The 20,428-nt window shown below is 43.1% G+C and overlaps 1 protein-coding gene across 1 annotated transcript; it reads left to right on the forward strand.

The window, feature by feature from the left end:
• The first annotated feature begins 18,001 nt into the window (after nt 1–18,001).
• On the forward strand, nt 18,002–18,556 carry LOC124669475 (RING-H2 finger protein ATL63-like). Its single transcript, XM_047206094.1, has one exon. It carries the CDS (start codon nt 18,002–18,004, stop codon nt 18,554–18,556), a length of 555 nt encoding a protein of 184 aa, XP_047062050.1.
• The last annotated feature ends 1,872 nt before the right edge of the window (nt 18,557–20,428 follow it).

The following is a 20,428-nucleotide window of genomic DNA, read 5'->3' on the forward strand; positions in this document are numbered from 1 at the left end:
AGTTATCTTATCCATGCAGCGCCCGTTCATCCATCCCTATGCCTACAGTATTTTAATCCTGATGTTTACTATAATCACTACTGCTATCATTATTACACTGCTGCTTCTATTTCACTACTGCTACTGCTATAGAACTATTGCTACTGATAAACTCTTGCGAGCAAGTCTGTTTCCAGGTGCAGCTGAATTGACAACTCCGCTGTTAAGGCTTACAAATATTCTTTGGCTCCCCTTGTGTCGAATCAATAAATTAGGTTTTACTTCCCTCGAAGACTGTTGCGATCCCCTATACTTGTGGGTCATCAAACCCCTCGACGACAAGGAAATTTCTTTCCATGAATGCTATTGAGAAGCACCAAGGAGAAACCAGTGGAGAAAACTGCTTGTACCCAACCCAACCATTTATCATCAAAACCCCAGCATCGAAGAATATTCAATATAGCTTGGTGTTCAACTGTGTCGAAGGATTTAGCAAAATCAAGTTTTAAAATAATTGTCTCCCTTCTTGATTGTTTGCACTGATGAATGTATTCATACGCCCAAGCAACGCAATCTTGTATGGTTCTGCTCTTAACAAACCGTACTGATTGGCATGCACAAGGTTTAGGATCTTCAGCTGAAGATGGTTAGCACGAAGCTTGGTGAGAATTTTAAGACTGATATTCAACAAGGAAATTGGACGATAATAATTTGGGCTTTCCGGGGACTGAACTTTTGGCACCAGAGTGATGAATGCATCATTTATACTCTGCACTACCTTCCCAAAACTCATGAAATAATCTGTAAAATTCAAAATGGATGATCGGCCAACATGTCTTAACAAATAGACCGGTCAAACTATCAGGACCCAAGGATTTTTCAGAGGGTAAGGAGCAGCCACCTTGTCAATCTCATCATGTGAGAAGGGAGAAAACAAGTCACCGAGATTATCAAGGGTGGATTTACTGGGAGATATCAAAAGAAGCATCAATGCAAGTGGAGCAGCCAAGACGATCTCTGTAAGTTTGCCAGAAAATACCTACTTTCTCATGATGTTCCATAGCTACAGAACCACCTGGTCTGGTTAGTGAAGAGATTGTGTTTCTTCTGTAGCCAACCGTGGCCATAGAGTGAAATTAAGTGGTGTTGTCATTGCCCACTCTAGCCTAGCGTGATGTGCTACGCTTTTTCTAGTATTCTTTCTTGAAGTTGAGGAGATGGTGCATTCTGTCCTTCACGATATACTCCAAAAGTTCCACCCAGAGAGGTGTAGAGCTTGTTTTTCTTCAGTCATCTAACATGAGGATGATAGCATTGCAGTTATCAATAACTTTGTTGATTACTGAAATGCGTGTGCTCCACCTTTTTAAGCCCTTACGAAGTATTTTAAATTTTGCTGAAAAACATTTAGCACTATCCCCTGGACAAGTAATCTCCCAAATTCTACTGACAACCTCCATGAAAACGGGCATTTTCACCCAATGGTTTTTAAAATGGAAAACTTGGGCTTTGAAATGGATGTACGTACCAACTGAGATCACGCATGGCACGTGGTCAGAGGTGGATCGGGACAAGGGATTTACCGAAGTGTTGGGGTATTTTATGGTCTATGAAAGGGAAGTGAAAAACCAGTCAATTTGTTCCAGAAGAGGATCTGATTGCATATTGCTCCGGGTGAATGCACTTCCTTTGATTGGTAGCTCTATCAAGCCAAGGTAGCCAATTACCTCATTGAAAGTGGCCATGTGAGTAATATTAGCTCCATGAAAGCAATACGACTAAACCCAATTAGAATGGTCCAAGAAATATTGGTATTGCAACCAGAATGACACGATTCATCATTGTTTTTCCTCTTGACCTTTTGCTCGCGTCATATGGAGGGTTATTTGTGCATCCTTTAAAATGCCTTCACCAACTAGTGTCTCAAATATGTTACTATATCCCACGATTTCGTACTACGTGGAATTATTTTTGTACGAAACAATTTTATTTCTTGCAACCCATATGTAACTTGGAAATATCTCAATTGCAACCCTTTTCCAAGTCACATGACACACGAATCACAATGCAAATCCAACATTCCTGAAGTTGAATGGACTCTAATCTAACTCTATAATTAGCAAAACCGTTAGTAATATTATATTTATTTGGAACCTTGTTTTGAGGAGTAATTTTAATCAAAGTAATATGGCTAAACAAAATTTGAATGGTTCAAGAAATGCTAATATTATAACGTGCATAAGATAATTTAGTATCTTTTTTCCTATTGTTCTTTTCTCAGGTCATATGGAAGGTTGTTTTAGTACCCTCGACCTACTTCCTCCATCTAGCATCTCAAATATGTTTCACATTCAGCTTTTGGGGATTAGTAAAAAACTTAAGCATTCAACCGGTGAAAGCTTGCACTTTATGTTGTGACCTGCATAATTGTGTTAAGGATATAGTATTTAACAAGCAAAGTTTTCTATTTTCTACAATTTATTATTCTAGTTATATATTGGGTACACACGTAGTTTAATCTCACTGCACAACATGTTGAGAGAGTCTATGGATACAACCAATTGGATACGGTAATTTGGTCTTTATTAAGACGTGTTATCATCATAGAGCAAAGTAGATCATATGGGGAAAATCAATTATGGAAGAACAAGAAGATTTGCTAACATGCTCCAGCGACTAAGGCCTACATCCGAGGGGCATACTTAATGGTATTCAGCCCAATAGCCACTATCGAGTTGGTATGTCGTAAGCTAAGTTGTTTCTTTTAAGAAAATGAGAGAGGATGGAGTAGTTTGAACATATACAACCATTAATACCCATATCCTAATCATAGTACCTGTTGGAGATATGCCCAAGAGGCAATAATAAATGTATTAACCGGAAACATTAATACATGTGTGTTATGTAAACATAAAAGAGTCCCTAGTAAGCCTCTTGTTAAACTAGCTTGTTGATTAATAGATGATTATGGTTTTCTGATCATGAACATTGGATGTTGTTAATAACAAGTTTATGTCATTAGGAGAATGATATAATGGACACACACCCTTCGACCATGAGATCATGTAAATCGCTTACATTAGATGGGTACTTTGATTACATCAAACGCCACTTCATAAATGGGTGGTTATAAAGATAGGATTAAGTATTCAGGGAGTATGAGTTGAAGGGCATGGATCAAGAGTGGGATTTGTCCATCCTGATGACGGATATATATGCTCTGGGCCCTCTCGGTGGAATGCCATCTAATTATCTTGCAAGCATGTGACAAGGTCACAAGGGATGGCATACCACGGTACAAGTAAAGAGTACTTATCGGTAACGAGGTTGAACTAGGTATAGAGATACCGATGATCGAACCTCAGATAAGTAAAGTATCGCGCGACAAAGGGAATCGGTATCGTATGTAAATGGTTCATTCGATCACTAAGTTATCATTGAATATTTGGGAGACATTATGGATCTCCAGGTCCTGCTATTGGTTATTGATCGAAGAGGAATCTCGATCATGTCCACATAGTTCACATACTGTAGGGTGACACACATAAGGTTCGATGTCGTACAGTAGATATGAAATATGCGATGGAGAGAAAATATTTTTTTTAGTCTCGGATGTGATCCAGGACATCACGAGGAGGTCCGGAATGGTCTGGAGAATAATATTCATATAAGGAAAGTTATTTTTCGGGGTTCGGAAAATTTCAGGAATTTTTCGGTGGAAGACCGGGAAGTTTCTAGAAGGTTCCGGAGGGGCCAACCATGGGCCCACGACCCCGAGAGGGGCCACCTAAGCCGAGGTGGTGCAGCCCATCCCTAATGGGCCAGGCGCACCAAGCCTCAGAGGCCCAGGCCGGCCAACCACGTACGGTTTTGGAAACCCTAAATGGGGGATAGACTTGGGGGGCAAGTCCCCCCTCTCCTTTGCGTCGGCCCTAGGGATTGGAGGAGGGGAAAGGCAACCCTAGCCGGGCCTACCCCTATATAAAGAGGGGAGGGGCAGGGGCACAGCCCACCCTTCCCTCCAACCCTAGCCGCCACCTCTCCTCCTCCTCATTATTCTTGCACCGGCTTGGCGAAACCCTGCAGGATCTTCTCCTCCACCACCACCACCACCACCACGTCGTCGTGCTGCTGGAATTTCGAGGGGATCTACCACCTACACTTCCCGCTGGAACAGGGAGAGGAAGGATGTCATCGACACGGTACGTGTGACCGAGTACGGAAGTGCTGTCGGATTGCAGCACCGGAACGATCGTCTACATCAACCACAAGATCTAATCTCGTTAAGGCTTTGGATCTTCGAGCGTTTGTCTCTCTTATTTCTCGTTGCTCCGATCTCATAGATTAGATCTTGGCTTTTCCATAGATTGGATCTTGGATTTATTCGTCTTTGCGGTATAAATTTTTTGTTTTCTATGCAACGAACCCTACAGTGGTATCAGAGCCGTGTCTATGCATAGATCTGTTGCACGAGTAGAGCACAATGGTTTTGTGGGCATTCATGCTTTTGTTGTTGCTTGCTTTTCATGTACTTTGCAACTTGCGGGATGGGGGGATGAAGCGGCCCGGGCTAACCTTACATGACCACGTTCATGATACTTGCTCCACGCTTGACATGCAACTTGTATTGCATAGCGAGTGTCAGTTTCTCCCACCATATTCAAGACCCAATTTACAATCTGCACTTGACAACACTTCTATCAGTGTTGTGGTTCTTGTTCGTAGGTAGATCGGATCTTACTCGAAATCCCCAAACCACGTAAAACATGCAAACACTTTTTAGAGACGTCTAACTTGTTTTCGCAGGGGCATGTGATGTGATATGGCTATGTGATTGTGACTATATTTGATGTATGAGATGATCATTATTGTATTATGGCAACCGACATGAGCCTAATGGTTGTCTTTAAATTTGTTAAGACATGAGTGTCTATTCATCATGTAATAGCTTTATTTCAAGTATTTGTTATAATTGCTATTAGTGATGGACAACCATGAAGCGGCTCCACTGACCTTGACGCCGTGGTAGGGATGATGGATATCATGTTCGTGCTTTGGAGATGGATATCAAAAGCACAAGAAGAAAGGCCATATCATATCACATATTATGAATTGCATGTGATGTTAATCCTTTATGCATCTTATTTTGCTTAGATCGCGACGGTAGCATTATAAGATGATCCCTCTCACTAAATATCAAGATAATAAAGTGTTCTTCCTTAGTATGCACCGTTTCTAAGACTCGTCGTTTCGAAGCATCACGTGATGATCGGGTGTTATAGATTCTACGTGTGCATACAACGTGTGCAAGCCAGATTTGCACATGCAAAAAATAAGGTTAAACTTGACGAGCCTAGCATTTACAGACATGGTCTTGGAACACGGGATACCGAAAGGTAGAGCATGAGTCATATGAATGATATGATGAACATGTTTAATGTTCGCCTTTAAAGCTACATCTTCTCTCGTGAAGATCGGACTTGGTGTAGTGGATTTGGTTCGTGTAATCACTAAGGCAACGTGAGGGATGTTGTTTTGAGTGGGAGTTCACCTAGTTAATTTAATAATTAAAATGAACTCAATTTATCATAAACTTAGTCTAAACTCTTTGCAAATATGTTGTAGAACATGGCGGCCCCCACCGTCAATTTTAATCAGTTCCTAGAGAAAGAAAACCTTAAGAATAATGGAAGCAACTTTATGGAATGGATCCGTAATGTGAGGATTATCCTCACTGCTGGACAACTGCTCTATGTGCTCGATGCACCACTAGGTGCCCCACCTGCAGAAACTGCACCCGATGATGTAAAAAATGTTTACCTCACTCGAAGGACTCAATACTCCACAGTTCAGTGTGCCCTTCTGTACGGCCTAGAGGCAGAGCTTCAGAAGCGTTTTGAAAACCATGACCCTTGTTAGATAGTCCGTGAGCTCAAAGCAATATTTGAAACTCATGCGGCCGTGGAAAGCTATGAAGCCTCTGAACAGTTCTTTGGTTGTAAGATGGAAGAGGGTAGCTCCGTTAGTGAGCACGTGCTCAAGATGTCTGGGCACGCGAAGAAGCTCAATGACTTGGGAATAGTGATTCCTAACCAGTTGGGTATTCATCGTGTCCTCCAATCACTGCCACCTAGTTATAAGAACTTCGTGATGAAGTACAACATGCAGAACATGAACAAGGAGTTGCTTGAACTCTTCTCCATGCTGAAAACTGCTGAAGAGGAGATAAAGAAAGAGCACCAAGTGTTGATGGTCAACAAGACCACCAGTTTCAGGAAGGGCGGTAAGAAACCCAAGGATGGCCCTAAGCCTGATACTGTGTACTATTACTGCAATGGTGATGGGCAGTGGAAGCGTAATTCCCCAAGTACCTGGCTGATCTGAAGAGCGGCCAAGTCAAGAAGAAAGGTATATTTGATATACATGTTATTGGTGTCTATCTCACAAGTAATTGAAGTAGTGTCTGGGTATTTGATACTGGTTTGGTTGCTCACATTTGTAACTCGAAACAGGAGCTGCGGAATAAACAGAGACTAGCGAGGGACGAGGCGACGGTGCGCGTTGGAAATGGATCCAAGGTCGATGTGATCGCCGTCGGCACGCTCCCTCTACATCTACCTTCGGGATTAGTTTTAAATTTGAATAATTTTTATTTGGTGTCTGCGTTAAGCATGAACATTATATCTGGATCTTGTTTATTGCAAGACAGTTATTCGTTTAGGTCAGAGAATAATGGTTGTTATATTTATATGAATAATATCTTTTATGACCATGCACCTAAGATGAATGGTTTATTCTTTTTAAATCTCGATAGTAGTGATACACATGTTCATAATATTGATGCTAAACGAATTAAATTAAATGATAATTCTACATATATGTGGCACTGTCGTCTTGGTCACATTGGAGTGAAGCGCATGAAAAAACTCCATTCCGATGGAATTCTTGAATCACTTGATTTTGAATCACTTACTAGATGCGAAGCATGTCTAATGGGTAAAATGACTAAGACTCCATTCTCTGGCATAATGGAGCGAGCTACAGACTTATTGGAAATAATACATACCGATGTGTGCGGTCCAATGAGTGCAACTTCGCACGGTGGTTATCGTTATGTTCTTACCTTCACGGATGATCTGAGTAGATATGGGTATATCTACTTTATGAAACATAAGTCCGAAACTTTCGAGAAGTTTAAGGAATTCCAAAGTGAAGTAGAAAATCAGCGTAACAAGAAGATTAAGTTGATGCGTTCTGATCGCGGAGGTGAATATCTAAGTTACGAGTTTGGCATGCATTTAAAGAAATGTGGAATACTTTCACAGTTGACACCGCCGGGAACAGCACAGCGCAATGGTGTGTCCGAACGTCGTAATCAAGCTCTCTTAGATATGGTTCGGTCTATGATGTCTCTTACCGATTTGCCGTTATCGTTTTGGGGTTATGCATTAGAGACAACCGCATTCACTTTAAATAGGGCACCATCTAAATCCGTTGAAATGACACTGTATGAATTGTGCTTTGGTAAGAAACCTAAGTTGTCGTTCCTTAAATTTTGGAGCTACAAAGCTTATGTAAAGAAGTTACAACCTGAAAAACTTGAATCCAAAGCGGAGAAATACGTCTTCATAGGAATATAAGATAACCCAAAGCGGAGAAATACATTCTATTTAAGTTCTGTTTTTTAAAACTAACGTTTTTTTATTTCTTTTTCTGTTTTCAAATTTTGTTCAAAATTTTCTGTATATAGATTTTAGAAATGTACGATTTTAAATTGTTCAAAATTAAGAATTTATTTAAAATTCGAGAATCGTTCAAAATTTAAAATCTGTTTGAAAAATTGAAATTTGCTCAAAACTCAAAATTCGGTCAAAATTTCAAAATCCGTTCAAAATTCGAAATTCATTCAAATTTCAAAACTCGTTCAACTTCTAAAATTGTTCAAATTTTAAAATTATAAATTCATTCAAAATTCGAAATTCATTCAAATTTCGAAATTTGTTCAACTTCTACAATTGTTCAAAACTCAAAATTCGTTCAAAATATCGAGTATGATCATTTTTTATTTGAACATTTTTCAAAATGAAAATTTTCAAACATTATTTTTAATCAAAAATATAAAACAAGAAAAAAAGAAAAACAGAAAAAGGAAAACAGAAAAAAAAACTGAAAAACCAACAGAAAACTTAAAAAAAACGAAGAAACCACATCAAATGGAAAAAAACCAGAACAGAAAAACCCAAGGCAGAGATATAATGGCTAGGCCCATAACCCACAAAGGGTGTGCGGTGATCACTATACACCGACCTGGTCGGTGTATAGGATCCGCCAAGTACCAGTGCGCAAACCAATAACGTCAAGGAACCAAACAAACACCAAAGGACTTAATCAGTAAGAGTAATGCTACACCTACGGGCATATTTTACAAAAACACATCTTACGGACACCCACGTACACAGCCGGTTGGGGAAAAAAACAGGAGGCTGCTCCACAATTTAAGGGATGATAGAAATCACCACCAACTGCGGGGCTCCACGTCAGTCCGTAAGAACTGCCAGTAAGATCCATTCCGTAGGTGTAGGATTATTGAATCAGTAAATGGGCCAAGCCCAAAGAACCGGGATGGTGCGCGCATGCTTGCTAACCAACGCAAAATGCATTAAATATGAGCTTCCAAAACAACAGTGCCCGAGCGCCAGGGAGGAGCTGCCGGCTCGACCTGAAGCTCGCTCTTGCCACATATTGCCCACTGCCCAAGCGCCGGCCTTTCTCAATTCACTATGCGGATGGACGTTCTTTTTGTTTTTACAGGAAACAAACTTTATTAGCAAAGAGAGAAGAAAACGGAGGTTCGCTCGAAAGAAGGCTGACGCTGCACACTCACAGTGTCACACTATGAGGATGACGGCTCGGCAACGAAGAAGAAAACCCAACGTAGCCCCAAGTGACTGCACAAGGAGCATCCACGGAAGAACGCGTACGTGTCGAACAAAGCATGGGTGCTCTTAAATTAGCTTAACTTTCATCAGGGAAATATTGTGGACGCCAACCAATTGTCAAATTGACAGCCACCCAACCCAACCAGCGACCCCCTTGATGCATCGTAGCACCAAACGTACTTGGAAATGGCGAACTATAAAGACGCCTCTGTTGCAGAGTCGTTAGTGCGTACGAGCAGCTCAGGGTTGCCGAGTTACCACCATGGACCTTTCCTGCAGTGATCTTCTGTTGCGACGAAATCTCCTGGCCCTCCAGCACCTCCTAGAGTACCTCCGCTTCGTCGCGGCGGTCGTCCTTGACCGCCTCGGCATCGTCTCGTTGCAAGGCGAGATGCTGCCGGAGGAGCCTTGGACTGAGCTTATGGACACTGCGGCGATGGAGCGCCTCATGGAGGCGGCGTTCCGGGAGCCCAGCTCATCGCGCATGAAGAAGCGGTCGTCGGCGGCTCCGCAGCACAGGCGGCAGCGGGTTGCATCGGCGGGAGATGGCGAAGCAGACGACGACGATGTAAGCGAGGCGATCTGCGCGATTTGCATGTCGGGGCTGGAGGACGTGGGAGGGCACCTGCAGGTCGCGGAGCTGCGCAACTGCTCGCACGCGTTCCACGCCGCGTGCATCGAATCTTGGATCGCCGGCGGGGAGACCGGCACATGTCCGCTGTGCCGCACGCCGACGCTACCAACGGCGTGGAGCGGTTGGCATGAAGCAGTGCCACGCATGTCTTGATGGAAACCTTAGTACATGTACACCGTAGGAGGGAGGATGGAAACATCTCAATCTCGTCACTGAATAGAGGGCGACACACCGATGCGTACATGTACACCGTAGTACTCCGCGTGTAGAAGCACTTTACCTACACAGGCACTTGTAGACTGTAATGGTACTCATGTGCCGGCGTGCCGCGTAGCAAACTAGGGCTTTAGTAAAGTAGTTGTAAAAAGGCCTCCAACATGGAGCCCACGTTCTTGAGCCCATTCAGATGACAATGGTTTAATCTTTTTTCTTTGGAACAAGGAGAGGCGCCGGAGGCGCCAAATTTATTCAGCTCAAAAACACATTACAGTGTGCATTACAATACCTTGGAAATTAAGATTGTGAAGCTGTAAAATAGCAGGGCAAGTGCCACTTGAATGAGCTGAATTACTACATCGGAATATAGGCTCAGACTGAACTTGTCTGATGGCCTGTTGTGTGCAGTTGTGTGCAACAACATTCAGAGACCTGCTAATATGATAAACCGTAGGTGCCAGGCTGCCAGCTCCTGTGAGACCTGCTTGAAGATTGCAATGTGTGGTCAAATTTCACATAGAACCTGAGGATCGGTTATCGAACTCGCCACTGCTGCTCTTGCAAGTGATTGATTGTCCGTGAGGAAATTAGCATGGTGCAGCTGGAGAAGACTTGCAGCCCTTGCAGCAAGAAGTAGTGCCAAAGTTTCAGCCTGCAATGGAGACGTGGACGAAGAAGAGGCCTGAATGGTTATTCTAACATTGTATACTGCCCTGGTGATACTGACAGAAAACACCAAGCCTTGTAGACATTCCGTCCGCTGCACCTGGGATCTTACGAGCCTTCCACGCCGCAACCGAGTACAGTTTGGGTACTGTAATTGATAAGTCAGTTTTGATCGTGCTTCCAGGTTGAGCTTCAGGTTGTGATCTTGTGCCGTCACGGATTTGTTGGCTGGATTCATGTTCCTGCAAAGAACAAGTATGAAGCGTAGCGGACAATTCCAAGTTTTCTCAATTGCATGTGCCATGTGCTGAATTCTTTCCTGCCAAATAAATGATCGTTTCTAGATTTCCAAAGGCACCACATAAAATGTTAGTATATTCGGCAAGGAAGCATGAGGATGATTCATGTTCAACAAATTCACAATGATTTGAGAAAGGGAGTCACAATTAACAATGAGATAATTAGATCTTATAAACCAAGCAGCTCTAGCAAAATTACAAGTAAAGAAAAGGTGTATATCATCTTCAAGACCACATCTTGAACAAAGCTTACTAATGTGAGTGGAGTATTTACCAGCTCTTGCACATGTAGGTAAAGCTTTTCTAAAAAATCTCCATCCAAAGGCTTGCACTCTCGGGGTTATATATTTATTTCTCCAAATTTACTTCAGGAGTTGGACCGTGACATGGTGAACTTGACTTGGCTTTGGCTCACCTAGTTCCTGTAGTCTTTGAAGACAAGCACGGTAAGCACTTTTTGTGTTACATTTACCTGAGGAAGTGAGTTTCCAACATAGAATATTGTTATCCTGTGAGGAGATGATTTTTGTTTGCTTGATGATATTTGCCATAGGTACCTAAAAAATCGCATCAATGAGCTGGTTGTTCCAAGCCTTATGGTTAGGGAGCCAGAGATCCTTGACCTGGGCACGATAAACAAAGTGATCATGTTGCACGATGAGATTGTCATAGATAGTGTACCAATGTTGACACCAGGGGGAGCTCCAAATAGAAATGTGGCTGGCGGTGATCTGGTAGAAGGAGTGGTCTTTGAGTATTGGTAGAACTTTGAGAATTGAGGTCCAGAAGGCTGACTTAGGGGTATTGGGTTTTGGGCGCCAAATGGAGGAGTCGGGAAAATATTTGGCTTTCAGCACTGCGTGAAGTAGCTCGTTCGGTTGATCAACAATTCTCCAAGCTGCCATAAGGATAAGATCCTGATTCATGGCTTTGATATTACGAATACCTAACCCGCCTTCATCTTTCAGTGTGCATATATCTTTCCAAGCTCTAAGGCAAAGGGCTTTTGAATTTGTTTCCTCTCTAACTCTCGTCCACCAGAAGTTTCGAATGATGGCAGTTAGCTTGGCAATAAATTTCTTTGTGAAGAGAATATTGGACATGTAGTAAACTGGAATAGAAGAGAAAACTGATTTTATGAGAGTGAGTCTTGCAGCATGAGAGAGTTTGTCTGCTTTGCAACTGCTAAGTTTGTATTTGAACTTATCAAGAATAAAGTTGTAGGCTGTCGTCCTACACTTCCCTGGCAAGATGAGAGGATTGCCTAGCTGGGTTATCGTCGTGGTGAACAGACACATGCCATAGGATGGCTTAAGTTGGGGCCGAATGTGCGCTAGAGGATTCGGGGAAGGGTTTTGGTAACAAGGGAGAGGATTTGGGAAGGAATCCCGGTATCTATTTGATGAACTTGGCCTTGGCCAGAGGTTGAAGAACGTACGGATTACAAGGTGAGCACATCTATCCTGCTCTATTTCTCTCTATTGCCCAATGATCTGTCCCGCGCAGGGGTGTGCTCCCTCTCCTTATATAGGGGAGAGGGTGGCTTACAAGGGATAAACCCTAATGGAATCTAGGATGAGCTAAGCTACTTTATAAAGCTTCTTTGGCCTTGATGACACCGGTCTTCTCTTTAATGAGGAAGAGATGACCTCGTCCGGTACCTTTTTCGTCACCTTCTGCTTTAGCCTCAGGGCTTCGATTAAAGCTGACTTGCTTCGCTCATCCTTGTCCTCTGGTCCTTGATGGAATTTTTGACCAGAATGCCGACATGCTACAGTTGAGCTTATGCCGGTACTCCGGCATCTATCATGTTTACCGTATTCCGGTATACCCCTCCTGGGATACCGGTATACTTTACCTTGGCGCACGCCATCTTAACTTCGTCATCCGGATCAACCTTTAATCCGGTATCTTAGCAGATAAGCAGGGCAACCTTGCCATGCCTTTGGCCTACCGAGGGCCATCCCCCCAACATGAGTGAAGTTTCTATCAATGTCACGGACAGGAAAGACTTCTTGATAGATTGGATGATAGGAGCTGAGACATTTTTACTGAAGATAATTCCAGATTTTGACCAATTAGGTGTTTGTCCTGATGCTGAACAGAAAGTCTGGAGGATGATTTTCATTTGAGTTGCTTCCTGCACCATTGCTTGCCCACATATCAAAAGATCATCTGGACAGTTTGGACCTAAGGTTATTCATGCAAGAGAGTTAGCCGACATAGCTTCTTGAAGTGTAATGGACAATTCATTAATAGCGAGGACAAATAAGTAGGGAGACAGAGGACAACCCTACCTTATACCTCTGTTGCCGCGAAATCTCGCAAAAGGTTGCCCATTGATGATGACCGAGAAAGTCGGCGAAGAGACACATGTGTGAATTAAATTTGTGAAATGCACATGCATCCCTTTACATGAAAGAGCCGAATCAATTAAAAGAGATCCAATGGAGTAGTTGCTATCCACCATTGATTAAAATAGTCATTAGATGGAAACTCCTTTGCTACATGAGGTAAGATCCACACATTCGCTCAATGTAATTATTCAAAAGAAAAACATTTTGAGAAGATATCCACGATCTGATTCTTTAATCATGTTCTGATATTTAAGACTAGAAAGTACTTAATTCTCTTTCAGATAACCTTGAATGGAGAAGAGATGCTGAAATGCAAATATAACTTTGTACATTCTCCAATGCACTCAATCCCCTTAGTACATGTTTTTTTATGTGACATGCCGAAGTAACGGCACGGGCTAGCCACCATTTTTTCTTGCGGTGTCAAGAAAGCAACAATCAATAGGACTTTCCTATAACATGGTACTTATCAAACAAGTCATGTCTTTAGCTGCACTTGCTAGATTATACAGAAAGTTATGAACAGGATAACATGAAATGTTGTACCTAAGGAAAACAATAATTGGTGCATCATGGAACAGTTAGGTTCACACAATGATAGTATGAGAAGAGGCTTATGTGAGGCCTGTTTGGCCCGCCATTTGGAGTTTGAGCGACACCAAGTTCCTTTTAAAAACATGAAACGGGTATTTCCAAGTTTGAAAAATTCTGAAAACAAATTGTGGTGTAGTTAAGGATGTATTTGTGTAAAGATTCAATACGAAATTCATTATAATTTGTGCTATACAAAAATGACAAACTTATGACAGTTTGGAGGGTTTTCAAAATGTGTATTGTCCGCTATAATTAAACCCATATTTTTGTCATTTTCATGCAGCCGAGAGTATAATGTCTTTCATATGGGAACTTTACACACTTGTCATATACATCCCTAAGTACATCAAGATTTTTCGTAACTTTGTTGAAACTTACAAATATTTTTAATTTTTTGTGTGTTATATTAATATATCCAATATACTTTACTTTATTGTGTTATATGACAGATCCAATATATATTTATGCAAGCCGGGTGTACAAATGTGTTAATTAGATCTATTTATTTACCTCTAGCTAGCAATACTACTTTTTCTGTAGCAAGCATTTTATCTCTACCTATCAGATGGATGTACAAATTTATTAACACTACTACTTTTGCTATATTTTATGCATATTTAACTCTGGGTAGCATTCTTTAACAGGGATATTATTCTGGTGACACTGCATAAGAACAATATGTTACTGACTTTATGTCATGGTCTTAGCATTTGCTAAGAATAAATAAATAAAGATGTAACCAAGAGGGAAGGTATGTGAGGTAGTCCGTATGCTAACATTTGCTTAGAAGGTACTACTCTCACTTTCCACTCTGCTTTCGACCTGGTACGGTCTCCTCAGGTGGTACAAATAGGAGTAAGTCCACTAATCATTTGAACTTGCATTATTTGATTTTACCTATTATATGTTATATTCACACGTGATAAATGTTTTGTGCAGTTTTCCAGTCTTGTGATTAGGATGTTAACTCCTACAACGGCCCATGTGAGGTAATAGGAAGGAGTTTGTGTTGAACTAGAGGGTCAAGTGTCATTTAGCACGGCATGATTACAAGGTCTTACTTGTCTCTCTTCTCAAATTCCCCTAACCATGTGGAGTTATCCCGCACGGTCCAATCAAGGAACAACAATCGTAATATCCTCTTATTCGCCAAAAAAAAATCATAATATCCTCTTGCTAAAATCGTGGATGCTGAGGGCAGGTAGACCTGGATTGGGCCCGTAAAGACTGCTGCCACGGTGCAACAAGCCGGCAGCCGGCGTCGCAAACCCCATCAGAAGTCACCTCACCTCTGCCCGCGAGGGTTTTTACGGTGCAATTTACTAGTCCATAGGACTAGTAGTATTGAGTAATATCTACCGTTGATTTTATGGATATTTTGGACAAATTACTAGGAAAAAATCATGATGGAGATTTTATTCATTTTCTACTATGGTAAGTGCAATCATGTCATGTCAGAATTTGATACTTAATGATACAGACCACATATTGGTGGATAAAATCCCACCATATTATACAAGTCATGTGAAAAAATAAAATAATATTACGTATCATGCAAGTGGTGCGAGGCACCGACGCTAGCGCTGCATCTACGTGCTTTGGCGGCGGCAAGCTGCACTGCCTGAAATACAAGACGACGTCGTGCCGCCTATCCGCCCCAACCGTCCTGCTAAGTCGCAATATGTTCGACCTGACCAGTTAACATGGTCTTGCAACGTCTGCTAGCTAAGTGTAGGCAAGTGGCACTGTTGGTAACGCAAATGTACAAGCTGCTAGAGTACCAGTAGTACTGGTATTTCAAGCTCAGTGGAAACAATATTAAGAACCCAAATCGATGTTGGAGTGTTGGACTAGATGCGGCCATGTGGTCATGAACCATGGACATAGCACATTAATCAGCGACCATGCTGCCGGGCAGCTAGCACACTGTACGAGGCGAGCTGTCCAGCGTCATTATCGGGCTTGGAGGTGTCGACCTAGAAGACAACATGTGGCGACGGGATGTACAAACCAAACTCTTGACTACGACGACATATCCTTGAAGTTGTCGATCTAGGCGATGGGGTACTCAGAAGTGTTGATCTAGGTATCGAAGGGGGTGATCAACCCGAAGGAGCAAATTATGACTCTGTGACGCCAGGTCAAGTAGCAACAAGGTCGCGCCGACACCCTTGATATTGGTCCAGCCAGTTATCAATGCCCGTGATACCCCCTATGGCCAGAGTGCGTCATTTGGGACGACGAGCTCCCCGTGGAGCCCTTTTTTAATCAATTTAAAATCAACATTTTGAAGTTTTAGAAAATTTGGAAAAAATTCTTAGATGTATATAATGATGACTTCTACCTGTGCGCAAATATCAAAGCGAAATATTATGTAGTCTAGGTTGTATAAGAATTACAAATTTCTAGATCCGGGGTTTAGTGCAAAATTCGGAAACCACCAGATTTATCAGTATTTATTATTTTTATTTAGGCCAAAAACAAACTATTTTGTGTTGACCTTTTGCAATACGTCGTTGGCGACATCTAGTATTTTTGTTAGAATTTTTCAAAAATATAAATGATAATTTCAAAGAATATCAAAAAGAAGCTCCATGAAGCATGTCCTTAAAAGATGATTTTTGTTGTGGCCCGCGGTATACACACTAGTTGATACGGTACATGCATCTCACGAACTATTGATGCATCGTATCTATTGGAATAAACATTGTAGGTAAAGATACGCATACACTCTTCCTGGTAGTTTCCTATATTAGATACATGTCTCTTTTTTACCTGCCTAATCTGTATTTTGGTGAAAAAATACTACTCATTTAGTCAACAAGTATTGATCAATTCAGACCATTAGATCTCCTACTTGAACGGTCAATAATTGATAGTCCCTACCGTAAAAAGCCCCCTGCCTGCAGAGCAAACGAAACCCCATCACAGGTTTCTACACGCAGGAGTATTCAGCTAGTTTCAGTTAATGGGATAATTGTTGGAATTCGGACTGGTGGCTTAACAACGTATTTTGAGTTGAGATATTGCAAACTTAAGAGTTAAATCATTACATATATATAAGTTACTTTGCTCCCATATCGAAAAATATATATATAAGTTACTTTTCATATGTTTTTTGAAACTTTAGAATATCATTTCGAATGTTCGAAATAAAATCCTCCAACGAGCCAGGGAGTCAAACAAGAAGTCAACAACTAACTGCGTGTAGCATGTAAACTTCCAGGGAGTACAACTTGGAAGCACTTTGTTTGAATCTCTCTCACTGAACTTATTGGGCTGGCTCGACGTAGCGATCGCCTCGACCTGGACGTGTACGAATTTATTTAGAACCACCACTTTTTCTTGTACAAAAAAGAAAGTAAGTACAACTCAATCCTATATCTACACAACTATGTGTAGTGCTATTATTGTGCTTATTATCTAGCCAGCAAGTGGCAAACCTACGCAATCGTCTCTATAATCTTTTGCGATAGATAGATGCATGACACTGCCTTTGGCACAAAAGAAAGATCTTAAAATATTGTTTTTCTCCCTTTCATGGTCTCTAAAGAAAGCTCTCCGACCCTCCCCATCTTTTCTAGCAGTGCAGGAGCCGCTCAATGGTTTCTTTCTCTGGAATCTCGTAGCTTACGTACTTGCATAGTTCCAGAGAGTGTATAGACTTGGAAGTTGGAACTAGCTAGCTAAGCATATGGTCGAGGCATGATGCATGTCAACGTTGCCGGCCGGCCGCCAAACTCGCCGAGTGACATCGCGCGCACGACTTGCCAAAACCCTGATCATGCTAAACTCGTGAAGGATAGTACCGTGGTTTTAATTAGCGACGAAGAAGTTCCAACCGGAAACAAGAAGGGCTGAAGGCGTTCTAGCCGTGGGATGCACCAGTTCACCCACACGAATGTGGACGTGCTCTGACGACTTTGGACACCTTCCATTCCGGCTCGCGTTTCGCGTGCGATCGAGGGAGGACTCAGGAGCAGGACAGGAGCCACAGTGACCCCGTACCACACGTCGATGGATCGGTACCGCGAGCTGCACCGATGGTACGGCCGCGATCGACGGCGTTGCGCGCACGAAACTCTGTAGGCTGTAGCGCGCGACAGCCACGCCGCAACGGCATACCTTTTCCTCCTGGACATGGACGAGACACGATAAAACGAGCCGCTTTCCCTCCTCGGTCTTTTCGTAACCTATCCCATTCTGCCCACCGGATCCGACTCGGCACGCACCGCGCACGGCGTGTCTATCTGTCCGCTTCCATTCGCGCCGTGATCGACCCCTCTCGCCGGCAGGCCGGCCGCGCGCGCGTGCGCGATGACCTTCCCGCTGGTGTGCTACTGCAACGCGCTTCCCCGCCCCGTCGCCGCCGTGTTCAAGTTCCTCCACGCAACCGCGCTGGCCGTGGTGCTGGTGCTCTGCCTCCTCGGCCTCTACGAGTTCCCCTACGTCCCCGAGGACCACGCGCCGCTCATCAACGGCCGCCGCCATCGTCCCAACCGCGACGACACGCCTCCGGAGACGGTGAAGCAGCGGCTGCCGACAGTCGAGTTCGTCATGCACCTGGCGGAGCGGTCGTCCCAGCTCTCGACCTCAAAGAGCACAGCTACATCGGCGGGCCTCCACGACGACGACTACGACGGCCAGGGCAGCGCCGAGCAGGGGAGCACGTCCATGTGCAGCGTGTGCCTAGAGCGGCTGGAGCCGACGGACTTAGTTCGGCGGCTGGGCAACTGCGCACACGCCTTCCACACAGGCTGCATCGACCGGTGGATCGACGTCGGCGAGATGACGTGCCCGTTGTGCCGCTCCAACCTGCTGCCGCGTCAGCGCGGGGGGCTGCTCGCCAGGGCACGGCGACTAGCTACCTAGCTAGTTTCTCTCCGTCGGCCGATGTGCAGGGGACAGTTTTGTCAATTCATGCGTGCTGCCCGATGTGTGTGCAGGCCAACCACGGTTCACGTCGATCAGGACGACAAACCACCAAGCAGTATCCGTGCTAATCAACAAACTATTGAGGGAGGCCCACGGGTCTACTGTCCGTGATTAGGGAAAAGCATCAGTGATCACCATAAAGATTGGGCGATTGAGATGTGCTGGCGATGTGTCCTACTGCATCCGTCAACCAATACACTGTTCGGGATTTGGGTACAAAAGATGCACACTGTGTTGATCTGTTGTTGTCGACCATTGATTCCTTCTCATTTGCGCAGCCTAACTGCATACCATCGATGTGTAACCTCTCTTCATTATATTATGATGATAAATTATGGGATTAGGCAGTGGAAGAAGGGAAGTACATAGACCTCTCACCTTTGTATAACTTTTTATGGAATGAACATTATATAGAATTCGTATGGACATGCCATTACAATATAATTATTTTCTTACTCTCGTGGTTTTGGACTCTTTTAATTAAAAACCTTTCCTTTTTTTTAACCGACCCGAAACAACCCAAGGGAGAGATCCAAAGAGGAGGCAACAAAAGGGGATCTAGGTTTTTTGGCCTCCTCCCTGGTGACGTTGCATGTTTGTCTCTCTTTCAGTGGCCCTCGGGGCCATTGAGGTGCTGCGTACCATGATCCTGCTCCGGGTGGGATTATGTTCTTTTTATGTAGTTTTTGTGTCTTCTTCATAATGGTTGCAATGGCATCCTAAAGTTAGAATAAGATCTTCCTTCTCTACCCCCGCTTCGGTGGTGTGCCTAGCGTTGATGGAGGTAGCATGGCGTTGTGAGTTTCCGTGTTTGTTGTTGTGGTTACAGATCTAGCTCTTCTGATCAACGATTCTCATCATTGGTCATGGTTGTTGCTCTGTTGTGATGGTCATTTGGGGCCTTAGTAGGATGATTTTCCCTCTATCTACTATAACAAGCTCTACTACGACAACTTTGTTCTCTTCCAGTGATGGAGGAAAAGAATGGCGATGCGCCTTTGCCTTGCTCCAGTGCTCGAATTCGTACGGACATGACATTACAATATAATTATTCTCTTACTCTCATGGTTTTGGACTCTTTCAATTAAGAACCTTTCCTTTTTTTAACCGACCCGGAACAACCCAAGGGAGAGATCCAAAGAGGAGGCCACCAAAAGGCGATCTAGGTTTTTTGGCCTCCTCCATGGTGAAGTTACATGTTTGTCTCTCTTTGAGTGACCCTTGGGGCCATTTAGGTGTTGCGGACCATGATTCGTACTCCAGCAGGTGGGATTTTGTTCCTTTTTATGTAGTTTTTGTGTCTTCTTCATAATGATGATGCAACTGTGACATTCTAAATTAGAACGAGTTCTTCCATCTCTACCCGTGCTTCGGTGGTGTGCCTAGCGTCGACGAAGGTAACGTTGAATTGTGTGTCCAGCGGATTTTCTAAGATTTATTAAGTTTTCATGTTTGTTGTTGTGGTTACAGATCTAGCTCTTCCAATCAACGGTTCTCGTCATTGGTGATGGTTGTTGCTCTAGTGTGATGGTTATTTAGGGCTTTAGTAGGATGAATTCTCCTATGTCTACTATAACAAGCTCCACTACGATAACTTTGTTCGCTTCCAATGATGGAGGGAAAGGATGGCAGCACACATTTACTTTGCTCCAGTGCTCGTAGTCATCGTTTAGTGGTTTTATGGAATTTTGTTACTTCTAGATTTTTTATGTACCATTGTCGATGATTATTAATAAATCGGTGATCTATTTCTTAAAACAAAACCTAGCAAATAAAAGAGGCTCTTAAGGCCAGGGTGGAGAATAATTA

The sequence above is a fragment of the Lolium rigidum genome, chromosome 7, assembly GCF_022539505.1.
Source record: "Lolium rigidum isolate FL_2022 chromosome 7, APGP_CSIRO_Lrig_0.1, whole genome shotgun sequence".
Taxonomy (NCBI): domain Eukaryota; kingdom Viridiplantae; phylum Streptophyta; class Magnoliopsida; order Poales; family Poaceae; genus Lolium; species Lolium rigidum.